Source organism: Protomyctophum parallelum (genome assembly GCF_964188405.1).
Source record: "Protomyctophum parallelum genome assembly, chromosome: 1".
Classification (NCBI taxonomy): domain Eukaryota; kingdom Metazoa; phylum Chordata; class Actinopteri; order Myctophiformes; family Myctophidae; genus Protomyctophum; species Protomyctophum parallelum.
Genome location: NC_139697.1, coordinates 20,506,714 through 20,524,776, shown reverse-complemented (window position 1 = coordinate 20,524,776; position 18,063 = coordinate 20,506,714). Strand labels below are relative to the sequence as shown.

At 43.3% G+C, this 18,063-nt stretch overlaps 1 protein-coding gene across 1 annotated transcript in view; it reads left to right on the top strand.

Moving 5' to 3' along the window:
* The window catches only part of igf2bp3 (insulin-like growth factor 2 mRNA binding protein 3), a gene marked incomplete at its 3' end in the record, with an annotated part of 33,726 nt that extends 16,112 nt beyond the window's left edge, over positions 1 to 17,614 (top strand). Inside the window, exons 7-15 of the mRNA XM_083769851.1 lie at positions 713 to 847; positions 1,303 to 1,425; positions 3,469 to 3,604; positions 4,983 to 5,120; positions 11,097 to 11,219; positions 12,278 to 12,352; positions 15,667 to 15,798; positions 16,645 to 16,758; positions 17,471 to 17,614. Of these exons, the coding sequence (XP_083625977.1) occupies positions 713 to 847; positions 1,303 to 1,425; positions 3,469 to 3,604; positions 4,983 to 5,120; positions 11,097 to 11,219; positions 12,278 to 12,352; positions 15,667 to 15,798; positions 16,645 to 16,758; positions 17,471 to 17,614 (1,120 nt within the window). The remainder of the gene's footprint in view (positions 1 to 712; positions 848 to 1,302; positions 1,426 to 3,468; positions 3,605 to 4,982; positions 5,121 to 11,096; positions 11,220 to 12,277; positions 12,353 to 15,666; positions 15,799 to 16,644; positions 16,759 to 17,470) is intronic.
* Between the last annotated feature and the right edge of the window lie 449 nt (positions 17,615 to 18,063).

Here is an 18,063-nt window from a genome sequence, read left to right as displayed (position 1 = left end):
TCCTCGTGTCCCCTAGGCCTAGGGTAGGTACACAGAAAAAAACGTGCAGTAATCCTGGTCTCTATACTGCCTCCCCCTGGTCACCTAGTCAGATGGAGGGTAAAGGAACTGGTTGGAATAACCAACCGTCAAGTGATAAGAAGCGGCCTGCTCACTCCTCATGCATTGACAGACGCATAAGCTCAGTTTGCGGCACAGGTTGGCAGAGGGAGAGTAGCACCCAGGATTACAGCTTAGGCGCTGGAACCGGGTGAAAACAATGCTACAAAAATTGTGGGAAAAAACAAACTAATGGCATCAAATAACGTCAATGAAACAAGTTAAAACACGAGTGAGTGCAACCTACTCGGGAACAACGCAAGTTGGAAATGAATGCCCCACCCAGTTATAAAATGCGTGTCGTTTCTGTCGGTGTACCCGCCTGCCGCTTAAAGTCCATATATGTCTGTCTCTTTTGCCCATATATGGAGTCTCAGCATACTCCATATATGGGGATTTGTCAATTTACAGACAGACGGTGAACTACACAGACAGAAAAGTTTGCATATTTTATAGTAGGATGGTGACGATACCATCTCGCCAATAAGGATATTTTCTCTGTGAATGCAGGTGTACCTTGAGATCTTTTCGTGCCCATTGGTGTTCCTTGGGGGTGCAAAGTGTGAAAACCACAATTAACACGATCCTCCTCCTCCCTTTTCATGCTCTCCAGGATCGACATCCACAGAAAGGAGAACGCGGGTGCAGCGGAGAAGCCCATCACAGTCCACTCCACCCCTGAAGGCTGCTCCAACGCGTGCAGAGCCATCATGGACATCATGCAGAAGGAGGCAGTCGATACAAAGTTGTGAGTTTGCACACGTGTCGCGCACATTTTCCCGTTTATGCACAATGGCAAACAAGACCAACTTGCACACATACTCAAATGTTCATGATTTGCTCAACCCTCATGGAAGCAGTTTTTTTTCCCTTCTCTATATTGATGGCTTCTGTATATTTTGACCGCAGTGCTAAACCTTTTGTTCCTGTAGTAAATGGTTCTCCAGTGGATTAATTACCTAAATTAAATGTGCTTTAGTGAGTGATAGCTCTTACCAATTACACTCCCAATAATGCAGTTGAGAGCCGCAGCAGACAGCTGTGTGTCTGTTTTTAGGCACAGTAAAGCAATCAGATGTTTTTCCCCCTCCTTTTTCCCTAAACTTGACACCAATTATTCTGTCAGCCTGTTATGAATTATGCAAGAACACTGGTGAGACGCATCATTAACTAGGAATGTTATTTGCATGTTTGGCTTTGCAGTACGGAGGAGATCCCATTGAAGATCCTGGCACATAACAACTTTGTGGGAAGGTTGATTGGGAAGGAAGGCCGCAACCTCAAGAAGATTGAGCAGGACACAGAGACGAAGATCACCATCTCACCGTAAGATGATCTCAGACACACAAACCTCTTGGAGAACCACTATGGCTTCTCGGAATGTTTGTACTTTTCTTTTTACGATGAAGACTATGGTTTATATATAGACCAAGAAATAACCAGGTAAACGCACTTTGGTAGGTGAAACCATGTAATGTGTCGTACACGTTATATACATTTCTGATATTATTAATTGAATTGCTGGCAACACAGCAAAGTTCGTCGGTATCGGGGCTCAAACCCGGCCCGCGACACATGCTGGATTACAAGCGAATGTGCCTGGACCGCTAGACTGCCCCTTTGACAACGGCCATTCCAGAAACTGCTGCCGTGGGGAAAGGCTTTCAGTCTGAATAATGAAGTGAAACGAAATGAAAATTCAGACTATCAGTGTAGTTTGAGGTAGGTCTAATGACAGTCGGACCAATAGTTATGTCTGAACTAAAGCCTGTACCCGTACACTAGTAGTATTAACCAATACACACACACAAACTTGGTTTGACCTCATTGTACTTGGTTTGACCTCATTGTCTGTGTTGTGTCTGTGTTGCCCATAGTGGATGCATTCAACCTGCACACTAATATGCTCTTACCTCTTAAGGCAATACTCATTAAGACTATAGCAGATGTCCTGGTAACCAGTTTATACTTAATACCCACTCAGGTATGACTTAAGACTATAGCAGATGTCCTGGTAAACAGTTTATACTTAATACCCACTCAGTTATGACGTTATTTCAAGTCTCCAATTATCGCATGCTAAATTCATTTTTTTTGTCCATGTCCATATAAACCATGGTCTTCATTTTATTTAAATGTGTGCCCCCCCCAAAAAACCTTCCTTGAAAATAGAGATTTTTCATCTTTTCACTTAACACTGACCATAACCAGAAACACTGAAATGTTTTCCATTCACCTAATGCTGAGATGGTGGCAGGCTATTTATTCAGTATGCAATGCAATATTATCTAACCATGTAAACCCACTTTAGTAGGTGAAACCATGTAATGTGTCTCACACGTTATATACATTTCTTAAATATTATTATTACTACCGTAGTCCTTACCCGTTCAAATATATGAACACCAAGTTATGTACAGTGTGGGTACAGTGATGTAATGGATCCTATCATTGATTCTGTATTTTGAGGTTTTTATTTGCTGCTTTTTCACAGGCTCTATTGAATGTGAAGGAGGTACTAGGGGCTGCCATACTTTGTGTGTATATAGTCAGGGCTGCACATAAGCGGTGCGCCAGCACGCATGCGTCGTCAAAATTCAAAATGCGCTGTCAATCAAGTGCCGGGAAGCGGCTTCCATGCTGCTTTCTGCTGGTAGGAGGGCGGTTGACAGAAGGACACTACTGAGAAAACCTGACACACATAGTTTCGTCTTCTCCGTTTCAGATAGCAAACTACTGTAGTCCCCGGTGTAAAAGGGCATGCTTTGGATGCTTTGCACTCTTCCCATTTGCCGCTGTGCTTGTGTTTGGGAACCCTGATGTATGCTTCGCCGTACGATGTGTCGCATGTTAAAAAATTTGCTGATCTGCAAGCTCACAACATGTCGCACCACGTTGTGAGCTAGTAGATCGGTTATTTATATACAAAATAATAATAAATCTAAATATTGCTTTGATGCTCATATTATCCTTAGGAAGTATTAAGTTGTTTTTATTAGAATATGCATTCCATAGGGCTGGACCACACATGGACCTAGATTTTAGCAAATTTAGATTTTCTTTAATAATTGGATGAATCTACAACAAGAGCCATTCTAGGGCTAAATCTAGCGTTGCAATACCCTCCATTGACTCCCCACTCATCCAATAAATATCGTTTTGCTATAAGTTATTCATCCCTCTTTTATCCATCTGGCGAGACGGGTCGCCGCATTTTAGGAGCACCAAGAAACTCCTCCAGGTGCTCCTCTGAGTACTAGACAAAAAGTTGTGTGCAGCCCTGTATATAGTGTATCCCAAGAATTGAATCACCAGCCACTCCCAATATATCACTATCCAACCATAGCCGTAAAGTTGTCATGTGTCCAGTCTCCAGGACCTGACCTTGTACAACCCTGAGCGAACCATCACAGTGAAGGGCTCCATCGAGGCGTGTGCCCGGGCCGAAGAAGAGGTGATGAAGAAGATCAGGGAGTCGTACGAGAACGACGTTGCCGCCATGAACGTAAGTTCACTCGACGGGGAGAACAAAGTTTATCTGCAGGGTGTAAAAAGTTGGAATGGTTTGTTTTGAAAATCATTTCTCCTCGGGCTGGGGGAAAATTCAACAACATTTTGTTCATGTGTAAAACAAAAACAATTGTCTGTATTTGTAGTTCTAAAACATAAATTGCACAATATTAATAACACTTCGGGATCCCCCAGGAGGAAGTTAATAATGTTGCTCGGGAGAGGGAGCTCTCTGGTAGAGCTGTTGCCCCTGTGACAGATAAGCGGTTGAAGATGGATGGATGGATAGATCGATTTTTTTTGTTAATTCTGTGTGGTTGTGGGTGCATGCTTGAGTTGTTGTGGTGGTTTTATTTTTTATTTTTTATCCCACGATTTTGCAACTCATTTCTTTTCACCCAGTGTCAACTATCTAATGTAATCCTGGGCGCTACACACATGAATCCTCAGAGCGTCATACTTTAAATGCTTGGTATAAAGTACAGCTGCCTTGTGTTCATACAACAGAAAGATTGGGTAAGACTGACATTATGCATCTTTCAGGACATTTCACTGCTTCGTCTCAACCATTACTCTATGCCTCTGGTCTCAGCCACCGCAGTGTATTTTTTTTGACATTCCGTTTCTCTCCAAAGTTGAATGTTGCCACTACTGTTGGAGCAGCCGTAAATTACACAGGTTCGTCCTGATGTTCTGGGCATCTTTGTAAAGTCAGTGTTGGTAAAAAGCAGGTAAAAGAGTAACGTTTGAGCAGACTAACATCAGTCACTTTCCTATTCAATGTAGTAGAAGAGCAGACTGTTTACACCGCAGATATGTCGTCTCCGCCTAAAGGAAATACGTTGCCTGCGACCATGGGACCCGTTTCTGAATCGGTCTATACAGACTGTGTAGGGTCTGGTAGAAGTCCTTCCCCCTAACCCCAGCTCTTCAGTTGTGTGTTTTCAATAAGAAAAGCACAATTAAAACCGGATTTATACTTTGTTGTGCATCTGTAGCGCCACCATTTGTGTAGGGAGCTTATAGATCTGCTATTTCCAGCGTGTGGCGAGTGAATATAAAGCCCAGTCTTCATTTATAGCTGTCACATTGTTCTTTAACCCCCTTTTTTTTAACATTATGTTATAATTTAGCTATTGAAAAATAGCAGATCTAAAAGCTCATACGAGCTTGTAGGTCAGCTATTTTTGAAAATATCGTGAAAATGTGGCGCAAATCCTGACAGAACTGTCAGGATTTAGAAGACATTTTATAAACTTCGACGTCAGGCCTAAATGGGTTAAAATGTATATATATATATATTTTAAATCTTTCCATAGCCCACTACGCTACATTGTTTTTAAAGTGTTTGAAATGTTGTGTCCTCTCTGCAGCTTCAGTCCAACCTGATCCCAGGTCTAAACCTAAATGCTCTGGGCCTGTTCCCTGGTGGAGCCCCGGGTATGGGTCCCTCCATGGTCAGCAGCGGCCCGCCTCCCGGACCCCCAGGTGGTGGCTACTCATCGTTTGGGGTGAGTTTCCTGGTCCGTGCTGTTGATCATCACCCCCGAGTCGTCATGTCACACATTGTTTTGTCTGGCAAATTCTAATTTCATGTTTTGTTTATTTATTTTGGTTAATGCCCTATTTCGTCAGTGTCGCTGTATTTTAGTCAATTATGAGCTTGTACAGTTGCCACGTGTGAATTTGAATCCTGTAAGTATGTTTTGTATGCACAACTGCAACCACATGGTGGTCATACTGTAGCTGCAAACCCAGCTGCTTGTCGGCAACAAGTGGCACTTTTCACTCCACTAGAATGCCTCGTCTCGTGTCCCATGTTGCGATCCGAGTGGAATAGTAAGAGTGGCGACACGCTTTGATCTCGCTGCAAAGCAGGTGCCTATGGGCTATAGTTCCAAACATTGGTACTAAGCGAGAAGGATCCGGGCACACAAAGTTAAAAAAATGAGGAATGCCTTTATTAAATTAAAAAGGCAATCTGCCCTTTAATAAAGGCGTTCCTCATTTTTTTAACTCTCTTTTTATCTGTATTGATCCTGTTTTTGATCTGTGTGAGCACCTTCTTTTATCATTATCACGTTTTGCTATCTCCATTGAGCACCTGGTTAGTTCATCTTTTTTCTCTATTGGTCCTATCCCATTGCGATGGAATGAGCACTTCCGTATTCCATTGTTACAATGGGAGTCGATGCTAGTGTCGTCGCTCTCATACTATTCCACTCGGGTTCAGATATACCCTCTGCGCCCCATAAACAATGTTGCTGTTGGTGTATTTGTTAATTGGAGAAATGCTGATTGTCAATTCAAAAGTTGTTGTCTACCAAAGAACCTTTTACCAGGTTACCAATTTGTTCTAATGGACGACTGCACCCATTTCAACCCATCTTCATATAAATGGTCCTCTCCTGACACACTGCTCATGATAATATTGTACAATTTTTCTTTACTCGGCCTGTGTCTCAGTGGGTGGTGGGGGGGGGGGGGGGGGGCTGTGTACAGTTAAGAAACTCTCCAATGGGTAGCATTGTTGGGCAGCTTTGTCAAATTACCAAATTTTTAAACTCCAGCCGCACAGGGTTTCCTCGTCATAAATCCACGGGTCAGCCTGCAGTCCCACCTCTTGCCCATAGGGCCGAGTGCTTCAACGTTGGAGAGCCTCACTGGGGGCGTGGAGTGGGCCCATTCAGACACCGTGAGACATGCCCATTCAGAAAATCACAGATTTCTCAATGAACATCAGTGTTTTTAAAAATAAATCACTTTTTTGGCTGTAAAAATACACTGTGGAACCTAAAAACACAAAAATTCTTGAAAAATGTCAAATTCATGGTGTATCCCCTTTAAATGTAAGCTGTAAAACTGCCTCCCCCTGGCCAGCCGGGGCGCCTGATGGAGGGGAAAGGAACTGGTTGGAATAACGTGTTCCTTCCACGCACTACGTCCAACCAGGGAAACTCCCCCCTGTCAGGTGTAAAGGAGCAACTTGGACACTCAGGCATGAAGGAAGCATGAGTTCAAGTCTGTTGCTCTCCCCTTGTCCCCCATATATGGGGACTAGGTTTGTGGAGGGTGTGTAGAGCCCAGGATCACATTAGATGATTGACACAGGGGTGAAAAATGGGTTACAAAATCGCGGGATAAAAAAAAGAAAAAGTAAGCTGTAACCTTAACTGCTGTGTAGGAGACTGATTTTTTTTTCCCCCTGCGGGATAATAAAGGTATCTATGTATATGGAGTAGACAAAAATGGTACCATTATTATATGTATAGCGTGTAGCTATACACCTCTTGGTGTATAGCACCAAGAGGAGCACGCACAGCCAAACATTCTGACGGGTCAAAATGGATAAACTGTAAAGGAAGAAAAGGTCTGCACAGCCTTTACGCTCCCAAAATAATACATTAACAGATTGGTAAAAACTAAATGTTTCGGCCTCTCTGGCCTTCGTCAGGTATACCTGATAGAGGCCGGTATACCTGGAAAGTAGAATTTTTCCAGTCGACAAGCTAACGTTTTAAATTGTTTGACGGCATGCTTCGATGGAACATATTCTCTTGTGGCATTTAGTCATCACCCAAATAGTTTTTTCATTGACATGACTTTACCGGCCAGGTATACCTGACAAAGATCCTGACAAAGATGAATCTTCTCTTTCTTTACACCATATTATGATGAGCATTAGTGAGGACCAATTATATAATGAAAATGTCTTTTTTTTTATGACTTGCCTGGTTAAATTATATACAGCTTCATCTCAAAGAATTGGAATATTCTGTGTTAATTTTCTTCCGTATTATAATTCTAAAAAGTGAAACGCTTATATTCTCAATTCAATGTGCGTAAAGTGAAACATTTAAAACCTTTTTGTTTGAATCTAGATGATTATGGCATACAGCTCATGAAAATCAAAAAATCCTATCTCAAAATATTAGAATATTTTTACCAGATCACTAAATCCAGAAATGTCGACCATCTGAAAAAGACATTAATGTATGCAGTCAGTACTTGGTCTGGGCTACTTTTGAACACATTATTTCATCAACGGGGCGTGGAGGTGATCAGCCTTTGTCACTGTTGCGGTGTTAAGCACAATAATACCATGGTCAACACACCAGTTACTAGTCGTTTGGCAATGCAGGCAGGTGCCAAATCCAGCTGGAAAGGAAAATCAGCATCTCTAATAAAGCCTGTCGACATACAGAAGCACACAGTGCTCCAACATATCCTGATCATAAATGGCTGTGTTGACTCTGGACTTGATACAACACAGTGGACCAACACCAGCAGATGACATGCAGCCAGATAGAAAGCTGGCCTGACCCAGCAAATAAAGGCATGAATAATGTGGTGTGGTGTCGCATGCGTGCATGCAGGCCCACCCACTCCTGGGCAGGCCCACCCAGAACTTCAGTACTGGCTGTGCCACTGATGACATGGCACCCCCAAATCATCACTGACAATGAAAACGTCACACTGGAGTCAACACAGCCATCTATGATCGATCAGGATATTTTTAGAACACTTTGTGCTTCTGTATGTTTGACAAGCTTTATGGAGATGCTGATTATTTTCCTTTCCAGCTCGATTTGGCACCTGCCCAGAGCCAAAACTACTAGTAACTGGTGTACTGACCATGGTATTCCTGTGCTTAACTGACCAACCAACTGGCCTAACCAAAAACCCATGGAGAATCTAGGTTGCATTGTCAAGAGGAAGGTGTGAGACATAAGACTCGACAATACAAATTAACTTCCGGCTGTTATCAATGCAAACCTGGGCTTTCATAAAGCCTCAACAGTGCCACAGGCTGATCACCTCCATGCCACACCCCATTGATTCATAATTTGTTCAAAAGTAGCCCAGAACAAGTATTGACTGCATACTTTTCAGATGGTTGACATTTCTAAATTTTTTAGTGGTCGTAAAATATTCTATTTTGATATAGGATTTTTTTTTTTTTTTCATCAGCTGTATGCCATAATCAAGATTAAAAAACAAAAGTTTTAAATATTTCACTTTATGTGCAATGAATTGAGAATATATTAAAGTTTAACTTTTTAAATTATATTACAGAAGAAAATGAACTTTTGCAGAATATTCCATTTCTTTGAGATGGAGCTGTATAGTGTGTATCGTAAGTTTCCTTTTGTGAGGGCACATGAGGAGAATGTGCTTGCACAAAGGAGAATGAGGCGTTCGAAAAGTGGAGTGGAGGCAAGGTCCACTCCTCCTCACAGCAGTTATATAGTGCTGGCCACCAATCTGGGCCTTTACCAGTCGAGTATGTCTTAACATTCATTCATCCATAAATGGCAGCCATCTTGGGGTCCACGGAACTCAGTTTCATGTCATTCTTTTCCCTTGTAGAGCGGTCCCTTTGGCTGCGAAGGGCCATTTTGGGCCTCTCTGTTGTCTGTGAGCAGCCAGCCCCTCGCTGTAAGTCACCCGTTCCCCTCAGTGCTTTGCACGGCTTGAGGCTGCTCGCTACGGGGATTAGAGGGCAGGGCTTGCCACATCTACGCACCTCCCACTGTCCAGTAAACCTTTGTGAGAAGGGCCCAACTCATCTTTTTATGGCCAAACGTTTAGCATCTTTTTATGGCCAAACTTTAGTCGTTGGAGGGCAAACGCCATATAGCCTACTGTTCTTTTTTTTTTGGTCAAACGCTTGAGAAGGAATCTGCATTTCTGTTAAAATGTGCGTGGCCGCAGGATCTTTTCGAAAAAAATTTTCCCAAACAAGCCAGTTAAAACATCATCCTCATTATTGAAATCTCCATCTTCATTCGGAGCCTGCCAAAGCAAGTTATTTGTCCGCCCCCTGCTGACATATCGACTAGTTAGTACATTGGGCCTCATCCAAAACCAACAGTGCTACTTGTTGTTCCTCTTGCACGATGCTGCCTCCCACCTCCTCTTCCAGAGCTTTATAGTCTATCATGCTCCCTCTGATAGAAGCTGCGGTTAGGCATCTCTTAACCCATTTTGGGTGGGAACCCCTTTTGGTGTTAGCATTATGTTATGCTTTAGCTATTGAAAAATAGCAGATCTACAAGCTCGTAGGTCTGCTATTTTTGAAAAATCGAAGAACGACTGACATAGAAACATAGCTTTTTCAGAAAACTGTCAGGACGTAGAAGACATTTTTAGAATCTGATCTCGGGTCAAAATGGGTTAATGCTACAATCATCGGGTTTGCAGAAGGTGCTGATGGGAAAACACATGGGGATTCAGAGCAGTTAGTGCAAAAAAATGCATCGATGCATCGTGATGTAGCGATTCAACTGCATCGACTTTTGGTATATTAAAATGGATTATAGATTTTAATTATTTTTCTCCACCAAAATAAAGTTGAGTGAGATGTTGCTTCGTGAAAATTAATACACTTGGAGCTTGCTATATAGCTTGGCTATATAGCTTGTTTTTTGTATTCCCCTTATGCCGAGTAAATACTGTCATAGACTTCAGTGTAAAATAATCAAATTGTCGTCGTGCAATTTCCCTAGTACTCAAACTGTCAAAATCAAATCGTTGAGATTTACCCTCCTCAGGCAGAGCAGTGTCTCCATGGGTTTGCCACACAGATTTTATTTTTTAATTTACTTTAAGCTGGGAGCATAAAACTCATGCATGTGGAAAGTTCTGATGTTGGCTATTGCTGTTGCTAGACTATATACACATTTACAGTAGGTACCATTCTCTTTTTGCTAAATGTTCAAATATTTCACAGTTGCAGTGTCCTCCAAATAAATGAATGTCTAACAGAAGTCAGAGCACTGCACTTCCTTTCATTGAAACATAACAAAAATAACAGCTTTTTTCCTTCTGATTGACTTGCGGTGTATTCGCATCTGCCTTTTATATTAGGAGAGCCATATTTTGATACATTGCATACTTGTGGAAACTATGAAAGACTTGTGGAGCTAGTGGCAATCACATGATTAATTGTATGAAGTAGAAAATATTTCTTAGGATATACTGGGTCATGCTGCTGAGTAAAACTAATATCAATGTTCCTGTTTGGCAGACCATGGATCCAGGGCGCATGCCATGGATAATCAACCATGCATCGTTTTGTATCTTATCGCTGTTAAAATGTACCGTTACACCCCTATTAGCTATTAGTACATTTGTGATTAATTTAAATCTTTTGGTTTTAACAAATGGACACGGAAAAAAAGTTTTTAAATAATCGATTTAAATCACAGCCTATTTTATGTAGTTGTGTAACAATGCCGAGCTACAATTATACACTCGCAAGCTCACAACGTGTTGCACCGCGTTGAGCTTGTGAGCGGTTTTGAAAATTGACATTGGCGTTTAATTCGATTAACTATTGCACCCTAGCTGAATGAATTTCGTAGTAAGGCTCACTTTCTTTTCTTTCTGCATAATCTCTATTATGATCAGCTTGGTCAGCAATGGCTACCTGCTCTTGTGTGCTCTAACCATGGCCGTGTGTGTGTGTGTGTGGTTGTAACCAGCAGGGGCAGCCTGAGTCGGAGACGGTTCACCTTTTCATCCCAGCACTGGCCGTCGGAGCCATCATCGGCAAACAGGGTCAACACATCAAGCAGCTGTCGCGCTTTGCCGGGGCCTCTATCAAGGTGACTGATGATGACATTGAGGTTCACAACTTGACCTGGCTGTCTTGCGACTGGTGAAATGGGGCTAGATGCACGCAGAATAATTATCCCTACTCCCTACCGGGCAGCTTCCCTACTTCCTTCACAGGTGTTACCGATGATACCAATTAAGACCCTGTTCCTTTTAGTGTGCAGTGGTTTTCAAACTTTTTAATTTCAAAGGAACCCCCATAAGTCTCTGAGTTATACACACCCGTACGGGGCCATTTGGACCCCACTCAGGGGCCACACTTTGGCCCCATTTACACTAGCAGCCAAATCAGAATCAGATCTGAACCACATCCAGATGGAAATCCGATTTGTTTAACCCATTCTAGGCGGGAACCCCTTTTGGTGTTAGCATTATGTTATGCTTTAGCTATTGAAAAATAGCAGATCTACAAGCTCGTAGCGCGCCACTCGGTGGCGTGCTACGAGCTTGTAGGTCTGCTATTTTTTGAAAAATCGAAGAACCACTGACATAGAAACGTAGCTTTTTCAGAAAACTGTCAGGAGTGTTTCTAGTGAGCCAACATGCACAATAGCAGCACCCTGACTCTATTTGACCGGAATGGAACAGAGCCTTCATTAGTATCATTAACACTGACTCTGTTTAGACCAGAATGGAACAGAGCCTTCATTAGTATCATTAACACTGACTGTTTGACCAGAATGGAACAGAGGCTTCATTAGTATCATTAACACTGACTCTATTTGACCAGAATGGAACAGAGCCTTCATTAGTATCATTAACACTGACTCTGTTTGACCAGAATGGAACAGAGCCTTCATTAGTATCATTAACACTGACTCTATTTGACCGGAATGGAACAGAGCCTTCATTAGTATCATTAACACTGACTCTGTTTAGACCAGAATGGAACAGAGCCTTCATTAGTATCATTAACACTGACTCTGTTTGACCAGAATGGAACAGAGCCTTCATTAGTATCGGACGTAACGCCTGCATAGTGCATAGAGCCCATTGAGAGGTGAGGGCCCGACCTGTTTCTAATGCTGTCTGTCTGCCTTCCTTCCAGATCGCCCCAGCGGAGGGAATGGATGCCAAACAGAGGATGGTCATCATCGCTGGACCACCGGAGGCTCAGTTTAAGGTATGATATGGACACAACTGCGGCTTGTTCATAGTAGTCAGTCTGGCTCATATGACCTTATGGATTTAGAATGACTAGCGGTGGCCTAGGCATAATTGTCTCCTCCAGGCCAACAGTGTGGCAGAGACGATGTTGTCCATGCACCCCCCCCCCCCCCCCCGGAGGCCAGAGCAGAGCTTCTGCCCTAAATACTTCACATTGGCTTGTTATAACACCACCAGTAGGCTGTTTTGCAAAAAAAAACGTTCTTTGATATTAATTCCAAACGCAAATCGTTACACACTATCGCTATAATCTTTTAGCGATGATTTGATTGGCTGAGCAAAGTACATATTGAGGATAATAAAGTGAGGGTGGAAAATTGAAGATTGTGATTGGCCGCCGGAATATGATAATGTGTGATGATAAGAGCACCCCTCACTTCACACGAGTGATTTCCCATATTCGGCTATAGTGTACATTTTTGGTCCTATCAAACATTTAATGCCATTGACGATGAATGGAGAATTTGCGTCTTATGTAGACGAGCAAATCTGTATTTTTGTTCAATCCCATTGACAATGAATTGAGAATTTACGTCATATCTGTCTGACCAAATTGGCTATTTGGTCCCAACACAAACACGCGAGGCACGGCGGAAGCATTTCCGGGGGTCCCCAGACCAATAATGTTGAGAACCCCTGCACTAGACCGCCGCTGTTGTGATTGGCTGGAAGGTGTGCCATTCAGTAATCCTGGTCTCTAAACTGCCTCCCCCTGGCCGGCCGGGGCGCCTGATGGAGGGGAAAGGAACTGGTTGGAATAACGTGTTCCTTCCACACGCTACGTCCAACCAGGGAAACTCCCCCCTGTCAGGTGTAAAGGAGCAACTTGGACACTGTAATTCATATAAGAATGGTGGTCCCTTAGTGGCTGTTGACGGTGGCGTAACTAAGGTACACTTCGAGGTAGGTATATATTTTATAGAGGGGCTGATCGTAAGTTCGTAGAGGTCGGCAGTACATGGCCTACTTGTGTGCAACGTGCAAGTTGGCACCTCGACAGAGTGCATTTCTAGTTATTAATTTAAAACGTTTTATTTCATTTCATATTGGTATAAATATGGAGTTTCTTCTGATCGATGATGATACATTTTCTAGTGACTGTTGGATGAATCTAGCGGATATGGGACTGAGATCAGAACCTCCTTAAAAGGACTTTAAAAGTTCTTCAACCCATTTAGGACGGTAACCCTTTTTGTATTTTTACCCTTTTTGTTTCTTGTCTTAATAAATACGCATAAACAAATTGCAATGTTGGTGTAACCAATAGTTGTTTTTTTTTGCACTGGCAAACCAGCAATTGCCAGCCTAACGTGACCACTCTTTGGAACATAATTGTACCCCAGCTAACACCTGTGGTTCATATGCTCTGCTGTTCTCTTCCACTTCACACAACTTTGACCCTTGAAGAGTGGAGAATCTCTTCAATAAACATCGTATACATGTAAACAATACCTACTGTATTCCGCAACTAGACATTTCATTATTGTGAAATTATGTTGCTGGATTTTTGGGGGCAATATTTTTTACGTGTATCATGTAGTAAGTGGTCGAGTGTTTCAATAGTGTCTTGGCCAGCAGGCCATGCATACTTGGTGGCATTGTATCAGCATTATCTCAATCCCTGCATCAGGGATTGAAATAATCACGTAATATCACTGCTTGGATTTTCAATTTTACATCACTTCAATTCAATTCAAATGTCCATTTAAGTTTTTACAATAATGTTACCACCAGTCAAATGAACCATTTAAATAATAGTGTATTAATAAATAAATACAAAATAGACTGGTGAACACCTCAAACCTAACCGTTTGACCGCCAGGATTAATTAATTTATTGCCAAGGTTTTACCCCTTTCAACCCTTATTTTGAAGAGCCAAATATTCGTAACCGGATGTTACGATGACGTAATGCTGTGTGCGGTGTCTTGACCGGTTGTTGTTCTCTCGCTCGGTGTCGGCCGTCGAAACCTTTTCACCAGAAACGACATTCATTGTGCCAATTTGGAGATGCAGGCCATTGAAAGCAGCACATGGAGTGCAAGTGGATGTGCGGTTGCGCTCGCATCTTCATAATGGCCGCGGCCACTGTCACACTTTACACTGGGATGCTAACGAGAGACGGCTATTGATGCGATCCAATCAAAACATGGATTAAAGAATAATAAAGCCTAGAAAACGTAGGCTACGCTTTTGGCGGGCTGTCAGACTAAAGTTAATCTACGCTTTCTACGCTTCTGGTGGGCTCCGTGTTGAAGGTTGATGACGACTCAAACTTAAATGTTGGTGACGTGCGTATGACAACCACGAAGGTCTAAATGTTCAGAAAGGGATGTCAAAGAAAAGGGTCCCGTACACTGTCTGGCACTTGAAAACAATCTATTAAATCGACACTTTAGTCGTTAAGACCTTCACCAGGACAAACCTGGCCAAACGGGGCCTTTTACCTTGATTTTATAGATCCCTTTCTGAATAAGAGATGCGTGATGTGTGAACAGCAGACATGCCTGCTGTTCAGCGTGCAACTAAGTGTAAATTGCGTAGTCGCCGCCACACTGAGGTGAAGTATTAATTTGGGGGCTTATACCTTTTAAAACCTTTTCTTTACAAAAGCAAGAACAAAGATGGTAAAACATACAATATTAACCCATTCAGGACGGGAACCCCTTTTGGTGTTCACTTTGGCTATTGAGAAATGGCAGATCTACAAGCTCATAGCACGGCAAAGAGTGCCGGTGCCGCACCACGAGCTTGTAGGCCTGCTATTTTATCTGAAAACTGTCATGATTTAGAAGACATTTGTAGAATCTAGTCTCGGTTCTTAAAATTGCCTTTTTTTGGGCAAATAAACACAACTACAAACACAATGTGTATGTGTCCTGTTCAAGCATCTGGGGCATCAAGTTGGTACTGTACACTGTAAATAAGTCCTAAAGGGGCGACTGTGGCTCAGGAGGTAGAGCAGGTCGTCCAATGATCCATGGGTCGGTGGTTCGAATCCCGGCTCCTCCTGTCTACATGTCGAAGTGTCCTTGGGCAAGACTCTGAACCCCAAATTGCTCCCGATGTGCTGGTTGGTACCTTGCATGGCTTCCGCCGCAATCGGTGTATGACTGGGTGAATGTAATGCACAATCTATGTAAAGCGCCTTGGATAAAGGCGCTATATAAATGCACCATTTACCATTTATTTTTATTTACCATTTAAAGTCTGTATAACGTGTAAATGATGGCAAAAGCATAAACGTCACCTCTTTGCTCTGCTTCTTCAGGCTCAGGGTCGTATCTTCGGGAAGCTGAAAGAGGAGAACTTCTTCGGGCCCAAAGAGGAGGTGAAACTGGAGGCTCACATCAAGGTGCCCTCCTTTGCTGCTGGACGGGTCATCGGAAAGGGTGGCAAAACGGTGGGTGCCCTCGGAAAACAATTGCCGTTTTCCCTCATAACCCCATTTGGTGTGTCGATCGCTTATCGACACCGACCACATTGAAATATTCCGGGTTCACTTCAAATTGGTACTTTCACTTCTTCTCTCCACTGCTTTATATTTTCCACTCCACCACTTTTCAACCCATCTTCATATAATGGGTCCTCACTAATTAATAATCATGATAAAATGGCACGATTTTTTTTCTACTCTGTCTGTGTCTCATAGGAGGGCTGTGGGCATTTTAGAAACCATCTTCCAGTGACATCGTCATTAGGCAGATTATTTTTTTAAACAAGATTTCTTTTTACAAAAATGTTTAGATTTTCATTATCGTGACGATGGCTTCCATTTTCGCATTGCAACTTTTCAGGACTAGAAAGCCTGACGTTTTTATTGGCTTGTATTCCCAATCGATGTCACTGGAAGACGGTTTCTGAACTGCCCACAGCCCTCCTATGAGACACAGATTAGAACAAATGTGCATAATTCTTTTTCATGATTATTAGTGAGGACCTATTATATGTAGTCTCGGAAACCCAGACGTTTTTATTTCCAGGGAGGAAAAAAAAAGTCTGGGTCTGAGTCCACTTCAATTCGGTGATTTCTGATCGTCATCGGCACTTTGTTAAATTGACACACATGTACACACACACACACTCCTCTCTCTCTCTGTCGCTCTAAGTAATTTGTCTCATGTCGCGCAGCTGCGCATAGTTTCTCCCGGCCTGCTATAACTAGGACCATGTCGATGCTAAAATCGTCTCATTAAATGTTTTGCATTGTTATTCATCACCACCGTCTCTCTCCATTATTGGCTTTCAGGTGAACGAGCTTCAAAACCTCACCAGCGCCGAGGTGGTGGTTCCCAGAGAGCAGACGCCGGATGAAAACGATCAAGTGATTGTGAAGATTAGCGGACACTTCTATGCAAGCCAGGTTAGTTAGTGTCTCGTCTGTTCAAAACCCATTTTGGGCCGGGAAACCCTTTTGGTGTTAGCATTATGGCACGCTATGAGCTTGGGGGGGGGGGGGGAATTAACCACCTAACTCCAAAATGTTATTTATTCAGAATTGCTTTAATATATTCAGGAAATGAAGAAAATCTATTTTGAAAACGAAGCAATACTGCCTCAGCAAAGTTGGTGTTGTGAGTTTATATATTGTCAATTACTTGGTGGTGGAGTTGGTTGCTGTAGCAGACAGTTTGAGGGTCCAATGGAGTTGAGAGGTTTCGACACACAGACGTAAAAAAGTGTTCAACAGCACTGATGTATGCACAAAATCCAAAAATCCCTCCTCCATTCACTCCTATATAACCACGATTAGCAGCGTTTTTCTCCAGCCATGCCTGGATTGAAAGAGTTTTAATTAATTAATCCATGTTGGGCGGGAGCCCATTTTGGTGTTGGCATTATGTTATGCTTTAACTATTGAAAAATAGCAGATCTACAAGCTCATAGCGCGCCACCGAGTGGCGCGCTACGAGCGGCGCGCTACGAGCTTGTAGGTCTGCTATTTTTGAAAAATCGAAGAATGACTGTCATAGAAACATAGCTTTTTTTCAGAAAACTGTCGGGATGTAGAAGACCTCTTTAGAATCTGATCTCAGGTCAGAGTGGGTTAAACAAAGTCACTATTTTGTCTCCAGCTGGCCCAGAGGAAAATCCAGGAGATCCTGTCCCAGGTCAGGAGGCAACAGCAGCCCAAGCCGGTGCACGGCGGGCCCAGCCCCGGGCCCAGCCCCGGGCCCGGCGCCGGCCCTCAGCCGCCACCTCCTCCCCGTAGGAAGTAAAAGAGCCTCCAAGTGACTTGACCTGGAGGAACGGTGACGCCGCCGGTGATCTTCCCCCCTGAAGACATGGGACGGGTGCAGCGCGAACTCAGGGGGGGCGGGGGGGAGAACAACACAGACAGGGGGGGTCGTTGAGGGGGTGGCGGAGGGGTGTTGTCGTCATGCTCCCCCTCAGGGCTCAAAAGGTCATCGGAACATGACTGAAAACCTGCCCCCTCCCGCTCTCTCTCGTTGATACAGACGAGAGACCCTGATGATGCCACCCTTCTCTCTCCCCCCCCCCCCCCCACACACCCACCCACCTCGCCTATCTGCATCTCTGTGAGAATGTACTTCTGAGGATGTCACCCGCCCTCTGAAATGTGCACACACCCCTCCGCCTAACCCCTTCCCCCATCCCCCCCCCCTCCCTCCCTCACGGGTGTGTACTTGATGATGAATTAGTTTTT